This window comes from Podarcis raffonei, chromosome 5, assembly GCF_027172205.1.
Source record: "Podarcis raffonei isolate rPodRaf1 chromosome 5, rPodRaf1.pri, whole genome shotgun sequence".
NCBI lineage: Eukaryota > Metazoa > Chordata > Lepidosauria > Squamata > Lacertidae > Podarcis > Podarcis raffonei.
In genome coordinates this window covers 94,469,503-94,489,336 of record NC_070606.1, presented here as the reverse complement: position 1 = coordinate 94,489,336, position 19,834 = coordinate 94,469,503, and the positions used below count along the sequence as shown (strand labels likewise).

General features: G+C 49.9%; 3 protein-coding genes across 6 annotated transcripts in view; 2 read left to right on the top strand and 1 right to left on the bottom strand.

The window, feature by feature from the left end:
* Nucleotides 1-288: 288 nt before the first annotated feature.
* Nucleotides 289-7,894, top strand: THPO (thrombopoietin). Its single transcript, XM_053390707.1, has 5 exons — nt 289-733; nt 2,183-2,313; nt 3,703-3,789; nt 5,928-6,092; nt 7,549-7,894. The coding sequence occupies exons 1-5, from the start codon at nt 721-723 to the stop codon at nt 7,765-7,767; spliced, it is 615 nt and encodes a 204-aa protein (XP_053246682.1). The 5' UTR covers nt 289-720; the 3' UTR covers nt 7,768-7,894.
* A 2,795-nt stretch (nt 7,895-10,689) lies between these two features.
* On the bottom strand, nt 10,690-15,888 carry POLR2H (RNA polymerase II, I and III subunit H). 3 transcript variants are annotated; one of them, XM_053390709.1, is made up of 5 exons: nt 15,705-15,886; nt 14,052-14,135; nt 13,384-13,477; nt 11,884-11,967; nt 10,690-11,313 (listed from the first exon to the last, which is right to left on the bottom strand). In XM_053390709.1, exons 1-5 carry the CDS (start codon nt 15,775-15,777, stop codon nt 11,196-11,198), a joined length of 453 nt encoding a protein of 150 aa, XP_053246684.1. In that variant the 5' UTR covers nt 15,778-15,886; the 3' UTR covers nt 10,690-11,195. The 3 variants fall into 3 exon arrangements, with proteins under 3 accessions (XP_053246684.1, XP_053246686.1, XP_053246685.1); XM_053390711.1 differs by having other exon boundaries at nt 14,052-14,151; nt 15,705-15,781; XM_053390710.1 differs by lacking the exon at nt 14,052-14,135 and having other exon boundaries at nt 15,705-15,888.
* Nucleotides 15,889-19,175: 3,287 nt separating this feature from the next.
* The window catches only part of LOC128414831 (major facilitator superfamily domain-containing protein 8-like), a 30,138-nt gene continuing 29,479 nt past the window's right edge, over nt 19,176-19,834 (top strand). For both annotated transcript variants that reach the window (XR_008330746.1, XM_053390700.1), the window contains exon 1: nt 19,176-19,616. Coding sequence is in view for 1 of the 2 variants with exons in the window: in XM_053390700.1 (XP_053246675.1) it covers nt 19,541-19,616 (76 nt within the window). In the remaining variant the exon portion in view is untranslated. The remainder of the gene's footprint in view (nt 19,617-19,834) is intronic.

Below are 19,834 nucleotides of genomic sequence, written 5' to 3'. Positions count from 1 at the left end.
TCTTCATCAGATCCTTGCTGTTTTCTCCCCAGATTAGGTCATCTCTCAACTCCTTTTCCCCCCAAGTCTTTTGGAACAGATGCATCCAGACCGGGGGAAACTTGACAGATGCCAGTCTCTTCATTGCAAGGCCATGTGAGCCCAGCTCCAGGTTTCGTGGTGCTCGCCAGAACCCCCCAATTTCACCAACTGAGGCGAGCAGGCACAACAGGACTGTGCATCTGGCCCCGAAGCATGGGGAACGGCCACAGAATGAACCTCTTAATCTTGGAGCCGTGGGTTCCAGCCCCACGCTGGGCAAAAGATTCCTGCATTGCAAGGGGCTGGACTGGATGACCCTCGGGGGTCCCTTCCGACTCTACGATTCTGTGAAACTCTCGCACCAGGGAGCCAGCTCGCCAGCCAGCCGGCCTTGTCATTCCTTGCCTCCTCCGTCAGCCCAGGAGGAAATGTCTGGAAGTGGGAAGTCTTCCTGAAGGCTCGGGCTTGCTGCTCGGAAGCTGTTGACCAGAGGTCACCAGCAGCTTCACAACAGGAAGCCGCGCGGCGCTGGCTCGGAGGTGCCGGCAGCTACGCAGAAAGCCCGTCGGAGCCCCCTTGGCCTGCCCTCGTGGCTGTGGCACCGTTCAAGGCACCGTCCATGGAAGCCAGGCGGCAGCTGGGAGGCAGCCGCTGTTCCCTGGCAGGAAGATGCTGTGACCAGGCAGCTGCCAGCTGGGCATGGAGCTGAACCGTGAGTGCTGAGCTCGCCTCCCTGGGGAGACCGGCCTGTGGGACAGCCACACACCCTTCTCTGCTGGAAGCCCTCCTTCTCCCCAGTCCTAGATGGCATGGGCTGGAGCGAGGGGCTGTGGATAGTGTTGCCTCCAGTGCAGAGCGTCCTGAGAAGGAGCGGGGGTTGATCTAGATGGCCCTCAGGGTCCCTTCCAACTCTACCCTTCTATCCAGGACTTCCTCTCCACTATGGATTTCCCCAAGGACATGTCTTGCTGTTACACACAGCAGTGCCTCTCTAAAAAGCAGGGTGGTGCTCCCTCCCCCCAGAAATGTTGCTTAATTGCATGCAGATGCATGCTCGTTTGACTAGTTCCTTAATTGACAAATGGTCATGTGGGTCATTGACTAACAGTACAGTCCTCTGATTGCCAAAATCCGTCCTGCAGAATTTGGTGGGGCTTACTCGTGAGTGGCTACAAGATTGCAGCGTAAGATTTAGTTCATTGGGTGATGTCTTTTTAATTAGCAGAGGAAAGAACTTGGATCCTGTTTTGTTTTCATGAAGCCCAGTTCAGGCCAATGGTGAAAATTCTGGAGAAGAAGTAACGAAACTGAAATTGTTATTTCCAGCATTGGGGTGGGTGGAGAGTGCTGTGCCTTAAACCTTCTTCCTCTCCTCTAGGTGACCTTTCCCTCCACCTCAGATTATGAGGTCTGCTTAAGGTTTCTCTGTGTTGAGGGCCGGGCTCTCTGCACATGCTCAGAGGCACTTTTGCAGCCTCACACGTTCAGCTGCTAAACCTTGGCGTGTGCACAACACACCATTTCAGAAGTGAAGCCAGGTTATCTCAGCTTCGCATACAGCAAATATTAATACAGTACTGGAAGGTGTTTGAACAGGAAGGAGAAGGCACCCACCCCTTTGTACATTGAACCAATGATGTCTGAAATCTAGTTTCACCATCATCCTGGTCCTCTATTCATACACAGAACATTTTCTTTCTGGGTCAAAGGAGGTGTGTGTGCACATACAATCTCTGTGTGTAGGAAGCAGAGGTACTTGTTATATCCTTGTCATCTGCCTGATAGCTGCTGAGGGGCAAATTTAACTGGGAAATGGACTGGCAAGGGAATTGCAGAGTCTGTGGACAGCTCCTTTGCCCGCAAGCTCGCCCTAATTCAGCCTCCCATTACCTGGGGCAGAGGGTTTCCTTGTCCCACCTAACTTTATCATCATTCATCACATTTATATCTCAGCTTTTCCTCCATGGCTCTCAATGTGGCTTCCATGGTTTCCTGGGGAGAACCTCTTTGAGGAGGAAGGAAGGAAGGAAGGAAGGAAGGAAGGAAGGAAGGAAGGAAGGAAGGAAGGAGGTCTAGGGAGCCTACCTGCCAAGCTGATTCAGAGGGTACCAAACATTTGGCCATCTATCCTTTTGTCTCTCCTCCCTCAAACCTCCCTTAGGGCTCCTCCTTCTCCTCACTGTATTCTTGCTCTGTCTGGACCTGTTTGAGATGAGTCCCACCAGGCTGGTTTGTGACAGGAGGCTAATCCAGAAGTACATCACCGAAGCCATGGACTTGGAGGACAAAGTGGTAAGCAATGCTGTTTCACTTCACCCAGGCAGATCGGGGCCTTGGCATGTTTTGCTGGCTTCCATAGACTTTCCTTAAGGTTGCACCACTCACCGAGTGGGTGGCATGTGATAGGTGGCCCAGAATAATACTCAGAGCCATCCAAGACATTTTGCCACCTGAGTCGGACCCCAAAATGGGGCCTCCTTTCCCCCTGCCAAAGAAGAAGGGGTGAGGGCAGCTCTACATCAGGAACGAGGGAGAAAGATTGATACTGCGACCTGCTGCCTGGTGAATCCTGCCGCCTGAGGCAGTTGCTTACCTTGCCTCACGGGTGGGCCGGCCCTGATAATACTGCTCAGCTGCAAGGAAGGACACAGTTTATTTATTTAGATCAACCTTTCTCAGTCTAGTGCAGGGTTTCCCAAACTTGGGTCTCCAGCTGTTGTTGGACTTCAACTCCTATTATCCCTAGCTAGCAGAACCAGTAGTCAGGGATGATGGGAATTGTAGTCCAAAAACAGTCAAGTTTGGGAAACCCTAGTTTAGTGCCTCCCAAATGTTTTGGACCACAACTCCCATCAGCCCCAGCCAGCTCATTAGAATTTTTAACCACACAGCACAGCGTTGGGGCAGCCACTATTTCCTGTGGTTATGTGAACAAAATGCAGGGAGAGAACCATGTGTCCACACTAGTGGCCAAAATTGTGGAAACCTTTTGGAGAAAGTGTGTTTCTGAGGTTTGATGGCTCATAACACCACTTTTTTTTTTTAAGCAATACCATAAAATTATACAGTGGTACTTCGGTTTAAGAACTTAATTCGTTCCAGAGCTCCGTTCTTAACCTGAAACTGTTCTTAACCTGAAGCACCACTTTAGCTAATGGGGCCTCCCGCTGCCGCTGTGCCGCCGAAGCACGATTTCTGTTCTCATCCTGAAGCAAAGTTTTTAACCCGAGGTACTATTTCTGGGTTAGTGGAGTCTGTAACCTGAAGCATCTGTAACCTGAGGTACCACTGTATATCAATGAAAAGATAATTTAATGAAGAATGTAATGCAACAAAGAATGTTCAATTATCTGTATTCTATCAAAAGTTATAGCCAAATAACCAGCAAGAGGAGTGTTTAGACATCCAATCATGTGTCATCTTGTTTTGGCAATGATGGTTCATAATACCACTTTTTTTTGGAGTAAAACCAGAAAATTATATATCAATGGAAAGATAAGCTACAGCCCCAAACCATGTTCCTTTGGGTACCCATGAAGTTCGGTCGTAATTGCTTTGCACCTCATTTGTGGGTTGTGACTTGTTGGAGGCCAGGTGGTTGCATTTGCCCTGTGCATTTGGCCATTCCTGCCAGCTGGCCTGGTTGCTTCTCCTCTCAGGGTTTTTCTGTCCTTTCCGCAGAACCAGTGCGAGGAACTCCCCTTCCTCCAGCAGCCTGTGCAGCTGCCCCTGGTCGGGTTCAGCCTCCGAGAGTGGATGGCAAAGACAGTGAGTATGTAAAAATTACCAACCCACCCTCTATGGGTCAAGGGCTGGGGCCTGGGCTTGTTGAGCTGTGATGGCTTTAATCCAAATGCTACAAGCATTTGACGTAAAAGAAGATGCCATGGCAGGCTGGAGGGCTCACACTCAGGTTCCTAGCCAGCCATGGCATCTTCTAGGACCAGGGGCCAGTGTGGTGTAGTGGTTAAGAGCAGTAGTCTTGTAATCTGGTGAACTGGGTTCGCGTCTCCACTCCTCCACATGCAACTGCTGGGTGACCTTGGGCTAGTCACCCTTCTTTGAAATCTCTCAGCCCCACTCACCTCACAGAGTGTTTGTTGTGGGGGAAGAAGGGAAAGGAGAATGTGAGTCACTTTGAGACTCCTTCGGGTAGTGATAAAGTGGGATATCAAATCCAAACCCTTCTTCTTCTTCCTTTACTATGAAACTAATGAAGCTTCAGCTTCAAGGCCTCTAATTCCAGAGGGGGCCCAGAATATGGGCATAGCCAGGCAGGCAGGGGAGGGCAGCTGCCTCCCCCCAAATCAAGTAAATAAATAAAAAAAACTTAACTAAAACTAGAAATAATCAGAATATCTGGAATTGAAATGCTCACTGAGGTCACCTGGATGGTGTTGTGGTACATTCTAGCGACACGACTGAACGACAGGCATGGCTTCTGTGAACTGACCAATCGCATTGCAGGTAGCTTGGTTCTGGAACAGGACAGGGGGCTGTCCTGCCCACACCCCCAACATAAATCCTGGCTATGCCCATGCCCCAGAAGTGACTTCAGTCCACATTGCTTTTTTTAAAAAATGGGTCTAGTAGAGTCAATTTCACCATTCTATGATGCACCATGCATATAACGTTTCCTTAATTTTAATACTCCATTCCGCACAGACCCTGCAACAGCCCCCGGTATTGTGCAGTGACGGATGCTTGGTCCTCATTGGGTTGTTCTGCCTCCTTCCTAAGGGCGTCTTTCCATTTCCATTTAATCTAAACTGACTCCTGCAAGGCAACACCACCCTCTTGTGGTGCTGCTTTGATTATGCCAGAAGAAGCACACGAAAAGGAGTTCGCTCTCACTCATCCTTGTCCCGCCACCAATCCCAGGGCTCTGAGCCTTCTTCTTCCCTTGGGAGTTCCTCAGCTGGTTCTTTCCACCATTCCTTTGCATCCAGCCGGTCCATGACATACTAGGACCTGAGAGAGCAGAGTTTGAATCTCCCATCCTTAAGTATCTCACAGTTTTGCTGCGAGGATGATGATGATGATGATGATTAATAATATACTATTTAGACAGGACGCGGGTGGCGCTGTGGGTAAAACCTCAGTGCCTAGGACTTGCCGATCGTATGGTCGGTGGTTCGAATCCCCACGGTGGGGTGAGCTCCCGCCTTTCGGTTCCAGCTCCTGCCCACCTAGCAGTTTGAAAGCACCCCTAAGTGCAAGTAGATAAATAGGTACCGCTTTATAGCGGGAAGGTAAACGGCGTTTCTGTGTGCTGCGCTGGTGCTGGCTCGCCAGATGCAGCTTTGTCACGCTGGCCACGTGACCCAGAAGTGTCTCCGGACAGCGCTGGCCCCTGGCCTCTTAAGTGAGATGGGCGCACAACCCTAGAGTCGGACACGACCGGCCCGTACGGGCAGGGGTACCTTTACCTTTACCTTTATTATTTATACCCCACCCATCTGGCTGGGTTTCTCCAGCCACTCTGGGCAACTCCCAGAAGAATATTAAAAACACAATAAAACATCAAACATTAAAAACTTCCCTAAACAGGGCTGCCTTCAGATGCCTTCTAAAAGTCAGATAGTTGTTTATTTCGTTGACATCTGCTAAGAGGGCATTCCACAGGGCGGGTGCCACTACCGAGAAGGCCCTCTGCCTGGTTCCCTGCAACCTCACTTCACATAGGGAGGGAACCGCCAGAAGGTCCTTGGAGCTGGACCTCAGTGTCCGGGCTGAATGATGGGGGTGGAGATGCTCCTTCAGGTATACTGGGCCACGGGCAGGGAGAGGTCTGGACACCATCTTCAGATCTTTGGAGCAAAGCTGAGATATGACCACAACAACCAACCAATAAATAAGAAATGTCAGAATCACCCAACGACTGCCCCTCTCTCTTACTCTTTCAGAACCAAGACAAAGGGCAAGAAACCCTCCGTGATCTGGCTAACTTGGTGGATGGCACAGCAGCCGCCCAAGACCAGCTGAGCCGGGGCTGCGCCTCACCACTGCTCCAGCAGCTTTATGAGAAAGCCAGCTCCTTCCTCCTGCAGCTCCGAAACTTTGGGTGGCAGGTGAGAGGCCGAAGGGGGCTTCCCCAGGATGATGATGATTTATTGCTGCCCTTCATCTGTAGATCTCAGGGTGGTTCGCAACATAAAATACAAAATAAAAACACAAAATACATGATAAAAACAGAAACAAAAAACACAAACCAATAAACCTCTCTCCTCCCCATCCCCAAACACGTTTAAAAGTTAGCCAAGGCCTAGTTGAAGAAGAATGTTTTCCCCTGGTGCCTAAAGGTGTCTAATGAATGTACTAGCCAAAACTCCTTGGGGAGAGCATTCCACAAACAGGGAGCCACTGCAGAAAATAGTTACAACTATGGGATTTGCTTCTGCAAGGTGTACTGATGGCTGCTAACGTGGATGGCTTTAACAGAGGATTAGACAAATCCATGGGGAGTAATATCTGCAATGCCCTCTGGCTATGTACTGTTGGAGGCAGTAGGTCTCTGAATGCTAGTTACTGGAAATCACTAACAGCGAGAGTTATTGTTGTACCTAGACATGACTCTGCTTTGCTGACCTCGATTTCAGGGTTGGGGGGGGGACTTGCGGCCCTTCAGATGTTTCCGGGCTGTGCCCGGGGGGCCTGTCTCCTTGGGCGCAGTTTGGGGGGCCCTGCAGGGCATCACGAGCTGTTGCGTCCTTCTCATCCAGCCTCCATCTGGTGCATGTCTGTTTCATCCTTCTCAGCTGCCCTCCAGGGAAAAAACAACCCTGTCCAGGGTTGTAAAGACTGCGGAGAGAATAATTGGGTGCACTCTTCCCACCTTGGATCAAATCTATGCTTCTAGGTGCCACAAGAAAGCTGCAGAGATAGTGCAGGATAGTGCGCACCCCGGAAACGATCTCTTTTAGCTTCTGCCTTCTGGAAGAAGGTACAGGGTTATAAAGACTAGGACTAGCCGCCTGAGAAACAGTTTCTATCCAAATGCGATTTTGGTTTCAAATGCAGTGTAAGGAGTCTCTATGGGAGTATATTGTATTTTTAAAATGGGGTTTCGGAGTTTTTAGGGGGCTAACCAGGTTGGGATAGCAGGCTTGTTGGTTTTGAATGTCTTATGTCGGAAATGTACTTGGAGCCAGTGAAGATCCTTCAGGGCCAGTGTTATAAGGTCCCGGCATTCGTTCCCAGTCACCAGTCTAGCTGCCACATTCTGGCTTAGTTGTAGTTTCAGAATCACCTTCAAAGGTAGCCCCACGTAGAGCGCACTGCAGTAGTCCAAGCAGGATATATCCAGAGCATGTACCGCTCTGGCAGGACAGTATGCAACTGTTCCTCGTAAGGCTTGATTTCCAAGACCTTTTATCATCCTGCATTCAAGATTTATTTATTTCATAAAATTTATGCTTGTTTTTTTAAAAAAAAAATCAAAGCAGTTTACCAAAAATTAATGTTTTTTCACTGTGGCCGCTAGCCCTGACAGGCACCCTCACACTTGTCTTTCCTTTCTCATTTTAGGAACAGAATCCCACCGCACAGCCCGAGAGCAGCTCCCAGTTAATTCCTGAAAGAAACCTTAGGACAATCTTTGGGACCTACAAACAGCTTGTGCGGGGAAAGCTGCACTTCCTCTTCCATGACTTGTGGAAAGACTCCTGCAGTGCGGAAGATCAACAGAGGGCTGCCAGCCCTGCAGCCCTGCAACCTCCCAGTCTGACCACCTCCAGGGGCCACTGAAAGACCCCCCCATGGGCTGCTGGCCGGATCCTTCAAGGGAGAGAAGCACAGGACGAGTAGTAGGCCCTCTGGTGGTCAGGTGTGGAAGAGCAAGCCTGGCCAAGCCCTCAAAGCACAGGGGTCAGGGGGGAAAAACACACACCCAAGGAAGGACGAGACCCTCATTGTGAAGGCTTGCTCTAGCCGCCTGCAGAAGTGTCTCCAGAGCTGAGCGGGCCCAGCTAGGTTACTGGAAAGGCCCAGCTGCCAGCCACGATGGCAACATCCTAGTGTCGGAGGCAGCACACCTGTCACCAGGGGGAGAGTGTGTGGCTGCACTCAGGTCCTGCTTGCAAGCTTCCCAGAGGCACCGGACTGGGAAGTGTCCTGATTTTCCAGGGAAAAGTCCTGAAAAGACAGAAGCTGTCCTGGTTTCTGATTTGATCCCGGAATGTCCCACTTTCTCTTTAGACACCCCTATTTTCATCAGAGAAACAGTGGAGGAGATGGAACAGGATTCCCTATTTTTACTGGGAAAATGCTGGAGGAGAGAGGACACCCCTTTTTTCATTGGAGAAACGTCGGGAGGATGTGCTGTAATGAATGGATACTGGACCTGCAGTCTCAGGCAGCAGCCAAGTTCCTCACATGATCTTATACTCTTGGAGCCATTCATTGCCTTGCTTGGGAAAGGGGCTGAGATTTTAGGAGCTCCCCCCGCCATGTACTCTGTGCAAAGCCAGTGGGGCAAATGGGCATTGCTCAGCATCTTGAGAGAAAGGACAGGAGCTCTTTCCTCTCTGAGAGACCATGATGGATGCTTGGACTCTTCCTCAGTATCAGGGCTTCCAGCTGCACGGGGCACACTGAACCGAAAACACTTAGAATTCCTCTCCAGGCCTTTCCCCATCTGGGATGGAGTGTGCCACAGACATTGGAGGCAAGTCTGACCCCAAGCCTCCACATTATTCCCACATGGCTTTGAACAGGGTCCACCAGAGAAATTGGACCACTATGGGTGCCCCAACACACAATTCCACACACAGAAGCTGGCACAGGTCTCTTACTTTGATCCTGGAGATGGGATCATGTACTGTGCTGGTTAACGGCCTAGTTTAATGGATGCGAGGCCAGCTGCGAGCCCCTGTCACTGCTGTTGCTTCCAGTGACCTCACTCTGCCCAACGGTAGGGCCAGCCCCAGTTTGGAGTAACACCTGAATACAACCAGAGTATTTGGTGAAAGTGGGGGCAGCCTCTGGCACATTGAAAAGCTGTCACACTACTTCTGTTCTCCTCCCGACACCAATAGTCAGAGGACACGGTGTGGGCAGCTGTGGAACAAGAACGGCTGGCTTTGGGCAGCAGGAGACACCCGAGCAAAAGGGGAACATATCTTGCATCTGCCTATGGCCATGTGACATCCTCCCGCCCACCCACATGTGGCAGCAGGAGACTGATGCTCCCACCCAGAGGGAGGCAGGGTGTGGTGCCTTCTGAGACTGGACCAGAGCCAGCCCTTCCCGAGGCTCTGTGCTGGAAGAGCACAATGGCTTTCTACACAAAACCTTAGAACAATAAAGACTTATCCTTTTTTTAAAGAAAAAAAAATACCCCAGAATGTGTTCTGTTGTATCTTACCAGCCACATGGGGATAGGTGAGCAAAATACAGGGTACGAAGAGGTGACTGTCCTTGCACGCAGTGGGTGCATCATGGGAAAATCCCAGAGCACTACAAAACACACGTTGCTTCAAGGAGGAGTTTGGATTTGATATCCCGCTTTATCACTACCCGAAGGAGTCTCAAAGCTGCTAACAATCTCCTTTCCCTTCCTCCCCCAGAACAAACACTCTGTGAGGTGAGTGGGGCTGAGAGACTTCAGAGAAGTGTGACTGGCCCAAGGTCACCCAGCAGCTGCATGTGGAGGAGCGGAGATGCGAACCCAGTTCACCAGATTACGAGTCCACTGCTCTTAACCACTACACCACGCTGCCACTCGCAGCCCATGGTTCGCTTGTTTTGGCACAGTAGGCCGGGCTTCCTCAGATGTTTTGGACTACAACTCCCATCCGATGGGAACAGTAGCCCAAAGCAGCGGGAGAGGCACAAGGCTGCAAAAAGCTTACCCAAGGCCTCTTCCAAAGTGAGGTTTCTTTGAATGAATGCTTTTGTTAGGCTCATTATCAGGGAGGGCAGCGTCATGTGTGCAAGCATATGGCGTGGGCACAAAACTGGTTAAGAACCACTGAAAAATTCAGCCGTAAGGATCCCCTTGAAGTGGAAAACAACTCCAGGTAAAGTGCAAGGAGGGCTCTGCACATACAGTAAAAAATAGTGTTGAGTCTGTGTTTCCAAGGACTGTGGCTGAACGAGAGATACTGGAGCGATCGGTTAACAGAGGCTGGTTGGCTAGAGGGTGAAACAGCCAGAATGACATATATTTTGCCTACATAGAGTGTCCTAATGGAAAGCTTTCATGCACTCTTTGAACTCTGTCTGGTAGTGCATTACTGAATAAAGTATGAATTTGGTGTACTCAAACCCACAAGGGAATCTCCTATTACACCACAAAAGCCAGAATCCTGGTCCTAGTCCAGAATCTTGTCATTCCCCCTTTTCCTTTCTGACATTATCAGGACAGCTTTCTCTTCATCTGTCTCGCTCTCTGTCCTTCTGCCCAGGAAGGCCTTGTCTCCTTTGCTATGTGAGATGAAACTTGGCCAGGATTGCAGTATTTGGAGTGGGGGTGGTGGTGAGGAAGAATCCAGATCCTGAACATTAGGAATATATATATATATATGACAAATCAAAAGGTCTCCAAAAGCAAACAGATAAGTGGTTTCAATCTGCAGAATATGGATTTCTGACTGCAGTCTTGCAAGCTTGTTATTCTCAAATGCTTGGGCAGTGAACTTTCTAGCGTATATACAACAGCCAAATATATATATTTATATAAAAGCTACGTTTAATTAAGGTAAGAAACTGAGGTCAAACAGAGGCTCCCTCCTCTTCCCCAGGCCCCAAGCGAAGACGGCCATCCCCAACCCAGCGTATGATGGCAATGCTGGTTCTCACAGAACTGTGTCCTTACCACAATCACCTGTGTAATAAAAATGAGAGTTTATCATAGGCACAGAGTAAATCCGTAGCCCTTTCAACATCTTTGTTGTAGGGGATGTTCTCAGTCGGCTGGCACTCTGCCTGCTGCAACCAAGGGGACATTTGGGATACATTTTCACACTGCAGTCCTGGCGGAATCCGAAGAAAGGTGATCTTCCTTGAGGCTTGGCTGGGGGGATGTGAGGAGGAGGAGGAGCTGAGGAGAGGAGCTGGGGAGAGATGCTTCTTTTAACACCCCCCCAATGCCAGCAATATTCCCTCCATATACTTGGGAGGCAGCAAATGCCCACACTGAGTCCAAGCTGCTGCCACGACAACTCCCAAGGCGGTTAGAAGGCCAGTTTCTTCATCAGGAGATAAACCCTGGAGTCTACTTCAAAGCCATGCAGGTTGTTGGCATCTCCCTGGAGTCTCATCAGCAACCCACCGTAGGACACGTAGGCAGAGCTAGAGGAGGAAGGGTGGACCAGAGAAAGGTGAGAAGCAGGAAGGGAGACCACGGCAGCCACAGGGGCTTAAAACAACCCCAGCGGGATCATGCAACACTTAAACTATGGACCTCACTCCCACAAGAGGCTGCATGTCTATGTCCCCATCCTGCCCCCAGTTCTGCTGGACGTCCTTCTTGGCCCTCACTTTCCATGGCTGGTGCACAATGGGTCTGGTAGGGTGGAAGGCAGGGAGCTCAACAGCAGGTGGCGCCAGAGGCAATGACAGGACACACCACTGCCTGCCTGGCTGTAAGTTAGATGCCAGGAAGGTGGGGCTGGCTGAGGGCATATTACTGGTGGGGCGGTGCTCCATTGGCTCTAAAGGACAGGTGTCCAACAACCTGGGAACGCCTTCCTACCATCTTCCTATACACTCCCCACTGCCCCCAATCCAGTCGCTTAACTCCTTTCATATCGAGCATCTCAAAGAGCTATACTCCACGCTCACGAGAGCTTGTGAGAAGGTTATTATGTACCTATTCGTTTCCAACCAGCCCTTTCCGCAAATAGGAGGGGGGACACTTACAGGCGTGTGGCGGCCTCTGTGGAAGTCTCGTCTCCCTCGATCCTGTACACCTTCCCATACATCACATACTCAAACTGGTCTGCCCTGGAGCCAAAAGGAACAGTGGAAGAGAAGGAGAGAACATGTGTGGTTTTGTGGCCATCGCATCACTTCAGGTTGTACCAACATGCTAATAAAGATCTGCATATCTGTTTCAGCTGCATCACAAGTTTTAAACAGTGCGGATCACAGAGCCTGCAGATTTTCTCTTTCTAAATCCACTTGCAGCCTGGGGAACAATAAGTTCAGATGCCTTCACCAGATGTCCTGCATGTCATATCAGAGATGGGCAAACTCCGACCCTCCCAAGTTTTGTTGGACTCCAACTCCCATCAGCCTCAGCCAGCATAGTCAATGGCCAGGGATGGTAGGCATTGTAGGCCAAACACAAGTGTGAGACCACAGGTGTCCCATCCTTGGGCTGTACGGTATAGCGGCTAGAGTGCTGGACTAAATCTAAGGAAACCTGGTTTCAAATCTGCCTTCCAACATAGGTGCCCTTGGAAGAATCTCTCTTTCTCTGCCCCGCCCACCTCACAAGGTTGTTGTGAGGATCAGAGTGTGCAGAGAACAGAGAGCCACAACCCCCCCTTTGAATTCCTTGGAGGAAAGGCAGGAAATAAATGTAAAATACATACAGGGTAACAAAGGCAAACAAAATATTGGGCAGCACGTCTGCAGCAAACAGCACCCCTTTTATAGCTCTTTCCTCTCTGGCCCAGCCCAGGAGGACTTAAGAGGAGCAGGAAGAACTGAAGAGGGAGCTCATGAGAGGCGTGGCTTAGAGAGTGCCAAGCAGACAGACAGACGCCCTGTGCATGAGGAGCAAACTGCAGAGGATGAAAAGAGGGGTGGGGAACCTAATTCAGCTCAAGGGCTTGCACTTCGTCCTGTGCAACCTATGAGGGGCCAGAGGAAGAAGTGGGTGGAGCAAGGCATGCAAATCTTTCTCTCTGTCTCTCAATCCTCCATCCAGACAGGCAAAGGGCATCATCAGAGTTCAAAGAGACATTCCACCGAGGCAAAAATACCTGTGGTGCAAAGCAGAGCCAGAGAGGGGTGCAGCCAGGAGAGAGCTCCAATAATCAGACAGAGAGACCTGGCTGGCCACATTTAGCCCCTGGGCTTCAGCTCCCCGACCCATGGATTAGGCAGTAGAACCATTGTGTTTACACTTCAAGTAAGGACACACTTTGGGTCTCTATACTGCCCATGCTTGCGCCCTGGAGAGGTCACCTTTGTGCTACTAACACAACGGTTTGACTTCACCCTGGGAGGCACACTTCATTGTCTCTCGAGCCAGACAAATACCATCTAGTGTAGGTTTTGGAGGAACTACAAAAAGAAGCTAGTTTTCGACCTTACAGAAGGCTGAAAGGAAGGGCACACAACCACAGGACTGATTCGTGAAGCCCTCTCCTTGGCTAGTCCTCTGTTTGCCATCCTCTGGTCCCCAATTACCTGGATGGCCTGTCATCAGTTGGGTTATATTCTCCATCATCCAAGGTCCCGTCTTCATACAAGGTGCTGGCGATCACAAGGCGGAATTTGTCACCTGAAATGCACAGGGAAACAAAAATAAGACAGCGAGGAGTCTTTTCACTACAGCTAATGTTTGTGAGATTCCAAACTTTTTTCAAAGAGGGCCAGATTTGATGAAGTGAAGGGCCATGAGGGCCAACCAAAGTTGTTGAGCTTTTTTTGGGATTGAAATTGTTTAGTTAGGAAATAAACTGCCACAGGGGCTGGGTTAAACCAACTGGCGGGCCGGATTGGGCCCCCAAACGGACTTTGGACATGCCTGGTCTAGCTTCATACATCACAGATTTGGCAGCTGAATTTCCAGGAAAAAAATGTCATGTGTTTCAAGAGATATGGGTGCATTCAAACAATGGGCGAGGGGAAAATCTTTGCATGTGGCAAGTGTGCAATGGGAATGCGTAAGTGTGATGAGTGTTTGTGATTACGAGATGGCCATGCCTGCTTTTGCTATGGACACATCCACTGCTGGCATGTAATGTTGGGATGGGTGGGTGTGCAGGGGAAATGATCCATGTGCTAAAAAAGTTTTAACTAGCTGTGGGTCAGAGAAACACTGCCAGGCAAGCCCCCTGACTGCACTCACTTACCAAGATCGACAGGGTAGATCTGTATGTTCACATCCAGGATCAAATCCATCTTGAAAGACTCGCTCTCACAATGCAGTCGGGAGACTGGAGGGAGACAAATCTGGGTGTCAAATTATTAGGAGATAGAGGAATAGAAGGCAGACCCCACCTCCACTTCTGCTAGAATGCCAAGCCACTCAGTTTCGTAGAGCCAGAGAGAAGGATGAAGAGTTGCGCATTTAAATACAGAATATCTGTTGAAACCCTGGCTCACAGATCAAAGAGAAAGGGACCTAAAGCTGTAAGGTTTTTAAGCCAAGATCTGAAGGGATGGAGGCTCACCAAAGTGAGACAACTAGTGATTTGAACCTAGGTCTCTCAATTTGTAATCAGAAGCTCTCCCCACAACACCAGGGCCACATTCTCTCTTGTTGCCATGGTTATTAGCATCTGAACTGTTGGGAGATCCTTCCCCATCACTCTTGCTTCATAAATTCAAGCCCTACTGCACCTGTAGACTTAGTAAACTTAGGCATTGTAGTAGTAATAGTAGAAATAGCTTGTAGTATCAATAGTAGAAATAGCACTATTACTACTAATAGCAGCAAACATCACCACTATAGACGTACCCTTGCACTACAGCACGCTGGAAGACTTTGTTTGTTTGTTTGTTTGTTTGTTTATTTATTTATTTAAGGCAGAGATAAAATCCGTGACTCGACTCTGTTAAAGACTGTTGGACTAGTATGTAGCTGCACTGGATTTTAAATTGTTTATATACATATATGAAATGGTTTTTATTTCCAAACTGCTTTGAGATTGTATTTAATATATGACGTATCTACAAAGCACCTTTTCTATGTGTCTCAGGGAGATTTACAAACAGTTAAAACAGTTTTTTAAAACCCAATTCCAAAAACACCTGAAGAGAAGCTTGACCCTAAGGCGGAGAGGGACTTCTGTGCCCATTCAATAGAAATAAATAAATAGGATTTTGGGGGGGGGGATTCAGATTTGAATTCCCCGTCAACCATAAAGCTCAGAGCCGCTATCACAACCCACCAAACTCACCTCACAGGGTAGTTTGCAAGGGTCAAATGGGAGGGGGAAACTGGGGGATGAGGGGAAGGGAGAGAAAGAAACCAAGAACACTCCACCTCAAGAGCCTTGGAGGAGAAAAAGAAAGGGTACACTGCACATGTAAATGCAGGAAGCCTGCAACTTAGGTACATTTAACTTGTGTGTGTTCAGCTGTGCCCAAGGCAAAAAATTTTTTAAAGGGGGAGCAATCCTACCCGCCATTGCACTCATTGGGTTTCGACTATAAATGCCTTTGGCTTTGGGTGCGATCCATCACACACACATTGCTTAAGCTGTGGGCTTACTGTAGATAATAATAATAAATTTTTATTTGTGTACCCCGCCCTCCCCGGGCTCAGGGAGGCTAACATCATAAAACTAACACAGTATAAATCGACCAGCCTACATGCAGGCGGGCAGGGAAGCAAGGATGAGGTTCCGTGTCCAGGAGCAGGGTGGGCAGACAGAAACGGGGAAGGATAGGACCACGGGAAGAATGAAAGGGGGGTACCTCCAAAGGTCATCCATCCCACCCCCCGCAGGAAAAGGACCACTGTGGCCCCCGAGGTTGGAAAACGAGCGCCTGCCTCTCACCCCTGTCGAACTTCTTGCCCTCGGGGTCGATGTCCTTCACGTCGAAGATGTCCTCGAAGAGGATGCCGGCCATGGCAACGCGGGAGGAGCAGCCGGAGCAGCTGGGGGCTCCCGATCTGCTATAGCCACGCGCGCGCTCGCGGTGTGCATGGAGCGCCGCTCTCCTCCCTTCGCTTCCGGCGCGGGCGCCTGGCGATGACGTCAGGAGCCTGAGGCTCAAGCGGACATGCTGGAAGAGGGCAGAGGGGTGGCTGGGAAAGGGCGGCAGCGACTGGAAGGAGGAAGAGGGCGAGAATGGCGGGGAGGGGGCGTCCCTCAGCTGCGCACGCGCACAAGTCTGCTTTGAAGCCCGAAAGAGGTCAAAAAAGATCCCGACCTTTAAATCTGCAATAAAGGGAAGGGGCGGGGCAGGAGTAATAAATACAGTATATATTTGTGTGTGTAGAGTATACGTATATTTATCCGTGTATGTATATCACCCCGTTTTAAATGCATTCTATCTCATTTATATATTTTATTTTTCATCCTGCGTTTACTTTTTTAAAAAAAAACCTTTAACTTACATAAATTTAAGTATTACGATGCACCGTGTGGTTATTTTATTTTATTTATTAAATTTCCACGCCGCCCTTTGTCTGAGGATTAGAGGGCAGTTTACGATATATATATATATATATATGTGTGTGTGTGTGTGTGCGCGTGTGTTTTAAATGCTGCCATTGAATATTCAACGATGCATACGAGTGTTTGAGAATTATTAACTGCCTATTAATTAAAGTGGGACGCGGGTGGTGCTGTGGGTAAAAACCTCAGCTCCTAGGACTTGCCGATCGCATGGTCGGCGGTTCGAATCCCTGCAGCGGGGTGCGCTCCCGTTGCTCGGTCCCAGCACCTGCCAACCTAGCAGTTTGAAAGCACCCCCGGGTGCAAGTAGATAAATAGGGTGCAAGTAGATAAATAGGGACCGCTTACCAGCGGGAAGGTAAACGGCGTTTCCGTGTGCGGCTCTGGCTCGCCAGGGTAGCTTCGTCACGCTAGCCACGTGACCCGGAAGTGTCTGCGGACAGCGCTGGCTCCCGGCCTATAGAGTGAGATGAGCGCACAACCCTAGAGTCTGTCAAGACTGGCCTGTACGGGCAGGGGTACCTTTACCTATTAATTAAAGTATTTCCTTTACATTGCCTGGAGTGCATTGGCAGCTGCTCTTTTAAATAATTTCAGTTATCGAGCCAATGGTACTGTGGGAGTTGAGCGGTTTCTTCCTCTCTTGCGTTGCTGCAACTTTTCCCATTCCATCTGCACAGGATTGGACCAGTTCTGGCTTCCAAGATTTTATCCACCTATTTTATTAGCATCATAACAGACAGAAATGCCACTACTCAGAGTGGCAACTTCTTTGTAGTTGGTCAATTTAACATAGCACTTAAGGCCCCGATGGATTCTTTGCACCACCTGTGACCCAGCACATGCTGAATACAGCCGACTGACATATATCATATCCTTTTTACAATTAAGAGTAATAATAATATGTATCCCACACTTCAGCGGGGGGGGGGGGCGGGGGAGAGGAAGGCTCCCACAGAAGTTTACAAATCTATAGTAGCTCACCAGGGGATCTGATGAGCTTTCTGGTCCTGCTTCCAGGCAGCAATTGCCCTTAGCAAGCTGCAATGTGTGGCTGGTGATCTTTCTCAGGGCTGGCCCTATGATGAGGCAAGTGAGGCAGCTGCCTCAGGTGGCACTTACTGAGGGGTGGGGAGGGAACAGAGCAGTGAGAGCCGCGTGGCCTACTTTGCACCCGCTGTGCCAACCTGCTGCCCTCAAGTGCAGTGCAAGAAATTGTCCTTTGACCAGAACTAGAGTATGATTCAGCTGTCAGTCGAGTTGGTTTCTGTATGCACCTTGGTGGAGGGTGCCATCATGCCTCAGGCAGCAAAAGTTACTGAGCTGGCCTTGGTCTTCATCAGAGGAACACCCCTGGGGAGACCTTTTCTTCCAAACGCATTCAAGTATCGCTTGTATATTTGCACAGCCAAGCCAGTAAATAAAGCTGCTGACTTATTTCAGGTAGGACTGCTGGGCTCTTGGCTTGTGTAGTGCTACCACAAATCCAACTGGTGATGCTTTACCCATCACTGAATCTGCATGCAGGCAGAAGCATCACCTGTTGAATTTCTTCCACCTCGATGCTGCAGCTTAAATGTCATAATAATAATAATAATAATAATAATAATAATAATAATAATAATTTTAATTCATACCCCGCCCTTCCCGGTTCAAAAACCGGGCTCAGGGCGGCTAACGACAAATGTAAAACATTTTAAAACCATTATAAAAGCAGCATAAAATACAGTATAAAAACATGAACAACAATCAAATTCAAAAATTAAAAATCAATTAGAGAATTCCCCAGGGCTAGCTGGCTGAATTGGTCCTACTTAGGCCAGCGAGAAGGCCAGGGGAGAATTAGCTGTGGGGTCTCAGAGCGGGTGATCTTCATAAAAGGGGAGAGGGAAGGAAGAGAAGGGAAATAAAAGATCAGGCTGAATTCAAATTAAAGACAAGGCGGAATAGCTCTGTCTTACAGGCCCTGCAGAAGGGAGGTTAAATCCTGAAGGGCCCTACTCTCCTGGGACAGAGCATTCCACCAGGTCGGAGCCATCACTGAAAAGGCCCTGGCCCTGGTGGAGGATAGTCTGACTTCCTTAGGGCCGGGGACCTCTAAACTATGGTATTCACAAGGGGAAGAAAAACAACCGCCAAGTACAACCTTGTACTTCTTCCCGTCATGGATGGCCATCTGTCATGGGTGCTTTAGCTGAGATTTCTGCATTGCAGGGGGTTGGACTAGATGACTCTCGGGGTCCCTAACAACTCTATGATTCTATGTGCTGTTCAGAGGAGCTACCAGACTGCTGTTCTGGGTGGGTTTCCTGTGCGTTTTAGAGCTGCAGCAAAATGCAGAAATTCAGGCGGTGAAGCCCTTCCCGGCATTGCATGCCCTGCAGAAAAAAGCAAGCCTGTTCGGCTTCCGCATCCATTGACAGCCCTGCTTTTTACTCCTTGCTTGGAAGCAAAATCCCACTTCGGAAGGGTCGTAGCTGAGCGGCAGAGCGCAGGCACCAGGTTCCAATACTGAGGGTGGCATCTAAAGGTAAGGATGGGACTCGCTCCCTGCCTTGCAATCCTGCAGAGCCTCTGGCCAGAAGGCAATCCTGTGCCAGATGCGCCACAGGTTACGTTCCCAAGACGCGGGTGCGTAAAATCTGGCGGACAAGCCTAAGGAAATATACAGCGAGGCGCCCAACCTGCCTCCTGCGCCAATGGAGAGAGCTCTCGGCCAGGTGACTTAGGGATGCTTTGCATGTGTCTGTGAGGAGGCGCGCTCCCATTGGCCGCCCGGCCCCTTTCCTTCCCGATGCCAGGTTAGCAGCAGGAGGGGGGGGAGCCGGGTAGGCTGGGGGACGAGGATGCGCTCTCCATTGGCTGCCGCTCGCGCTCGTCCCGCCCGCTCGCCGACCATTCAATAAACTTTCTCCCGGCTGCAGCTGCCTTGGTCGGGCAAAACAGCTGCAGCGACGCGCAGGTTGCGGGCTGCGAGAGGGAGAGTGCCAAAGGGGCTCCTGGATGGGCGTGTGCGTAAAAGGGGCTGGAGAGGAGCGTTGCTGCTGCTGCTGAGGCAGGGAGAATGGTGAGGGCTAGGAGGAGGAAGATGGCACCGCTGCCGCCGCCTCCAGCTGCCCTTTGAGTTCTCCGGAGGGAAGGAGGAGACCTCGGCCCCACGCTCCTTCGACGGGCCGCCTCTGTCCCCGGGGAGAACCCAACGCCAGGTGTCTATGGATGTGCAGCGGAAGAAGAAATGGACCAACCTCACCATTGGCCTCCTTTTCCTGTCGGGAGGGATTGAGTACGGTGAGATTCCATGGGCATGGGATGGGCATCAAAGTGGGGGGGGGGGAGTACCAGGGGAGTGTTCGGACCCTGGATACAGAGCTGACAATTTTATATATAGCTTCATCACACACACACACACACACACACACACACACGCCCCTATACATATATATATAGCTTCATCACACACACACACACACACACACACACACGCCCCTATACACGTACATATACAG

Bases quoted from the DNA above. Each gene is read 5' to 3' on its own strand.
- THPO (XM_053390707.1), top strand. The intron at 3,790-5,927 runs GTGAGTATGTAA...TTACTCTTTCAG, and splicing joins GAGAGTGGATGGCAAAGACA to AACCAAGACAAAGGGCAAGA. The intron at 6,093-7,548 runs GTGAGAGGCCGA...TTCTCATTTTAG, and splicing joins TCCGAAACTTTGGGTGGCAG to GAACAGAATCCCACCGCACA.
- POLR2H (XM_053390709.1), bottom strand. From the start codon at position 15,777: ATGGCCGGCATCCTCTTCGAGGACATCTTCGACGTGAAGGACATCGAC. The intron at 14,136-15,704 runs GTGAGAGGCAGG...GTCTCCCTCCAG, and splicing joins GGGCAAGAAGTTCGACAGGG to TCTCCCGACTGCATTGTGAG. The intron at 13,478-14,051 runs GTAAGTGAGTGC...TGTGCATTTCAG, and splicing joins GATCTACCCTGTCGATCTTG to GTGACAAATTCCGCCTTGTG.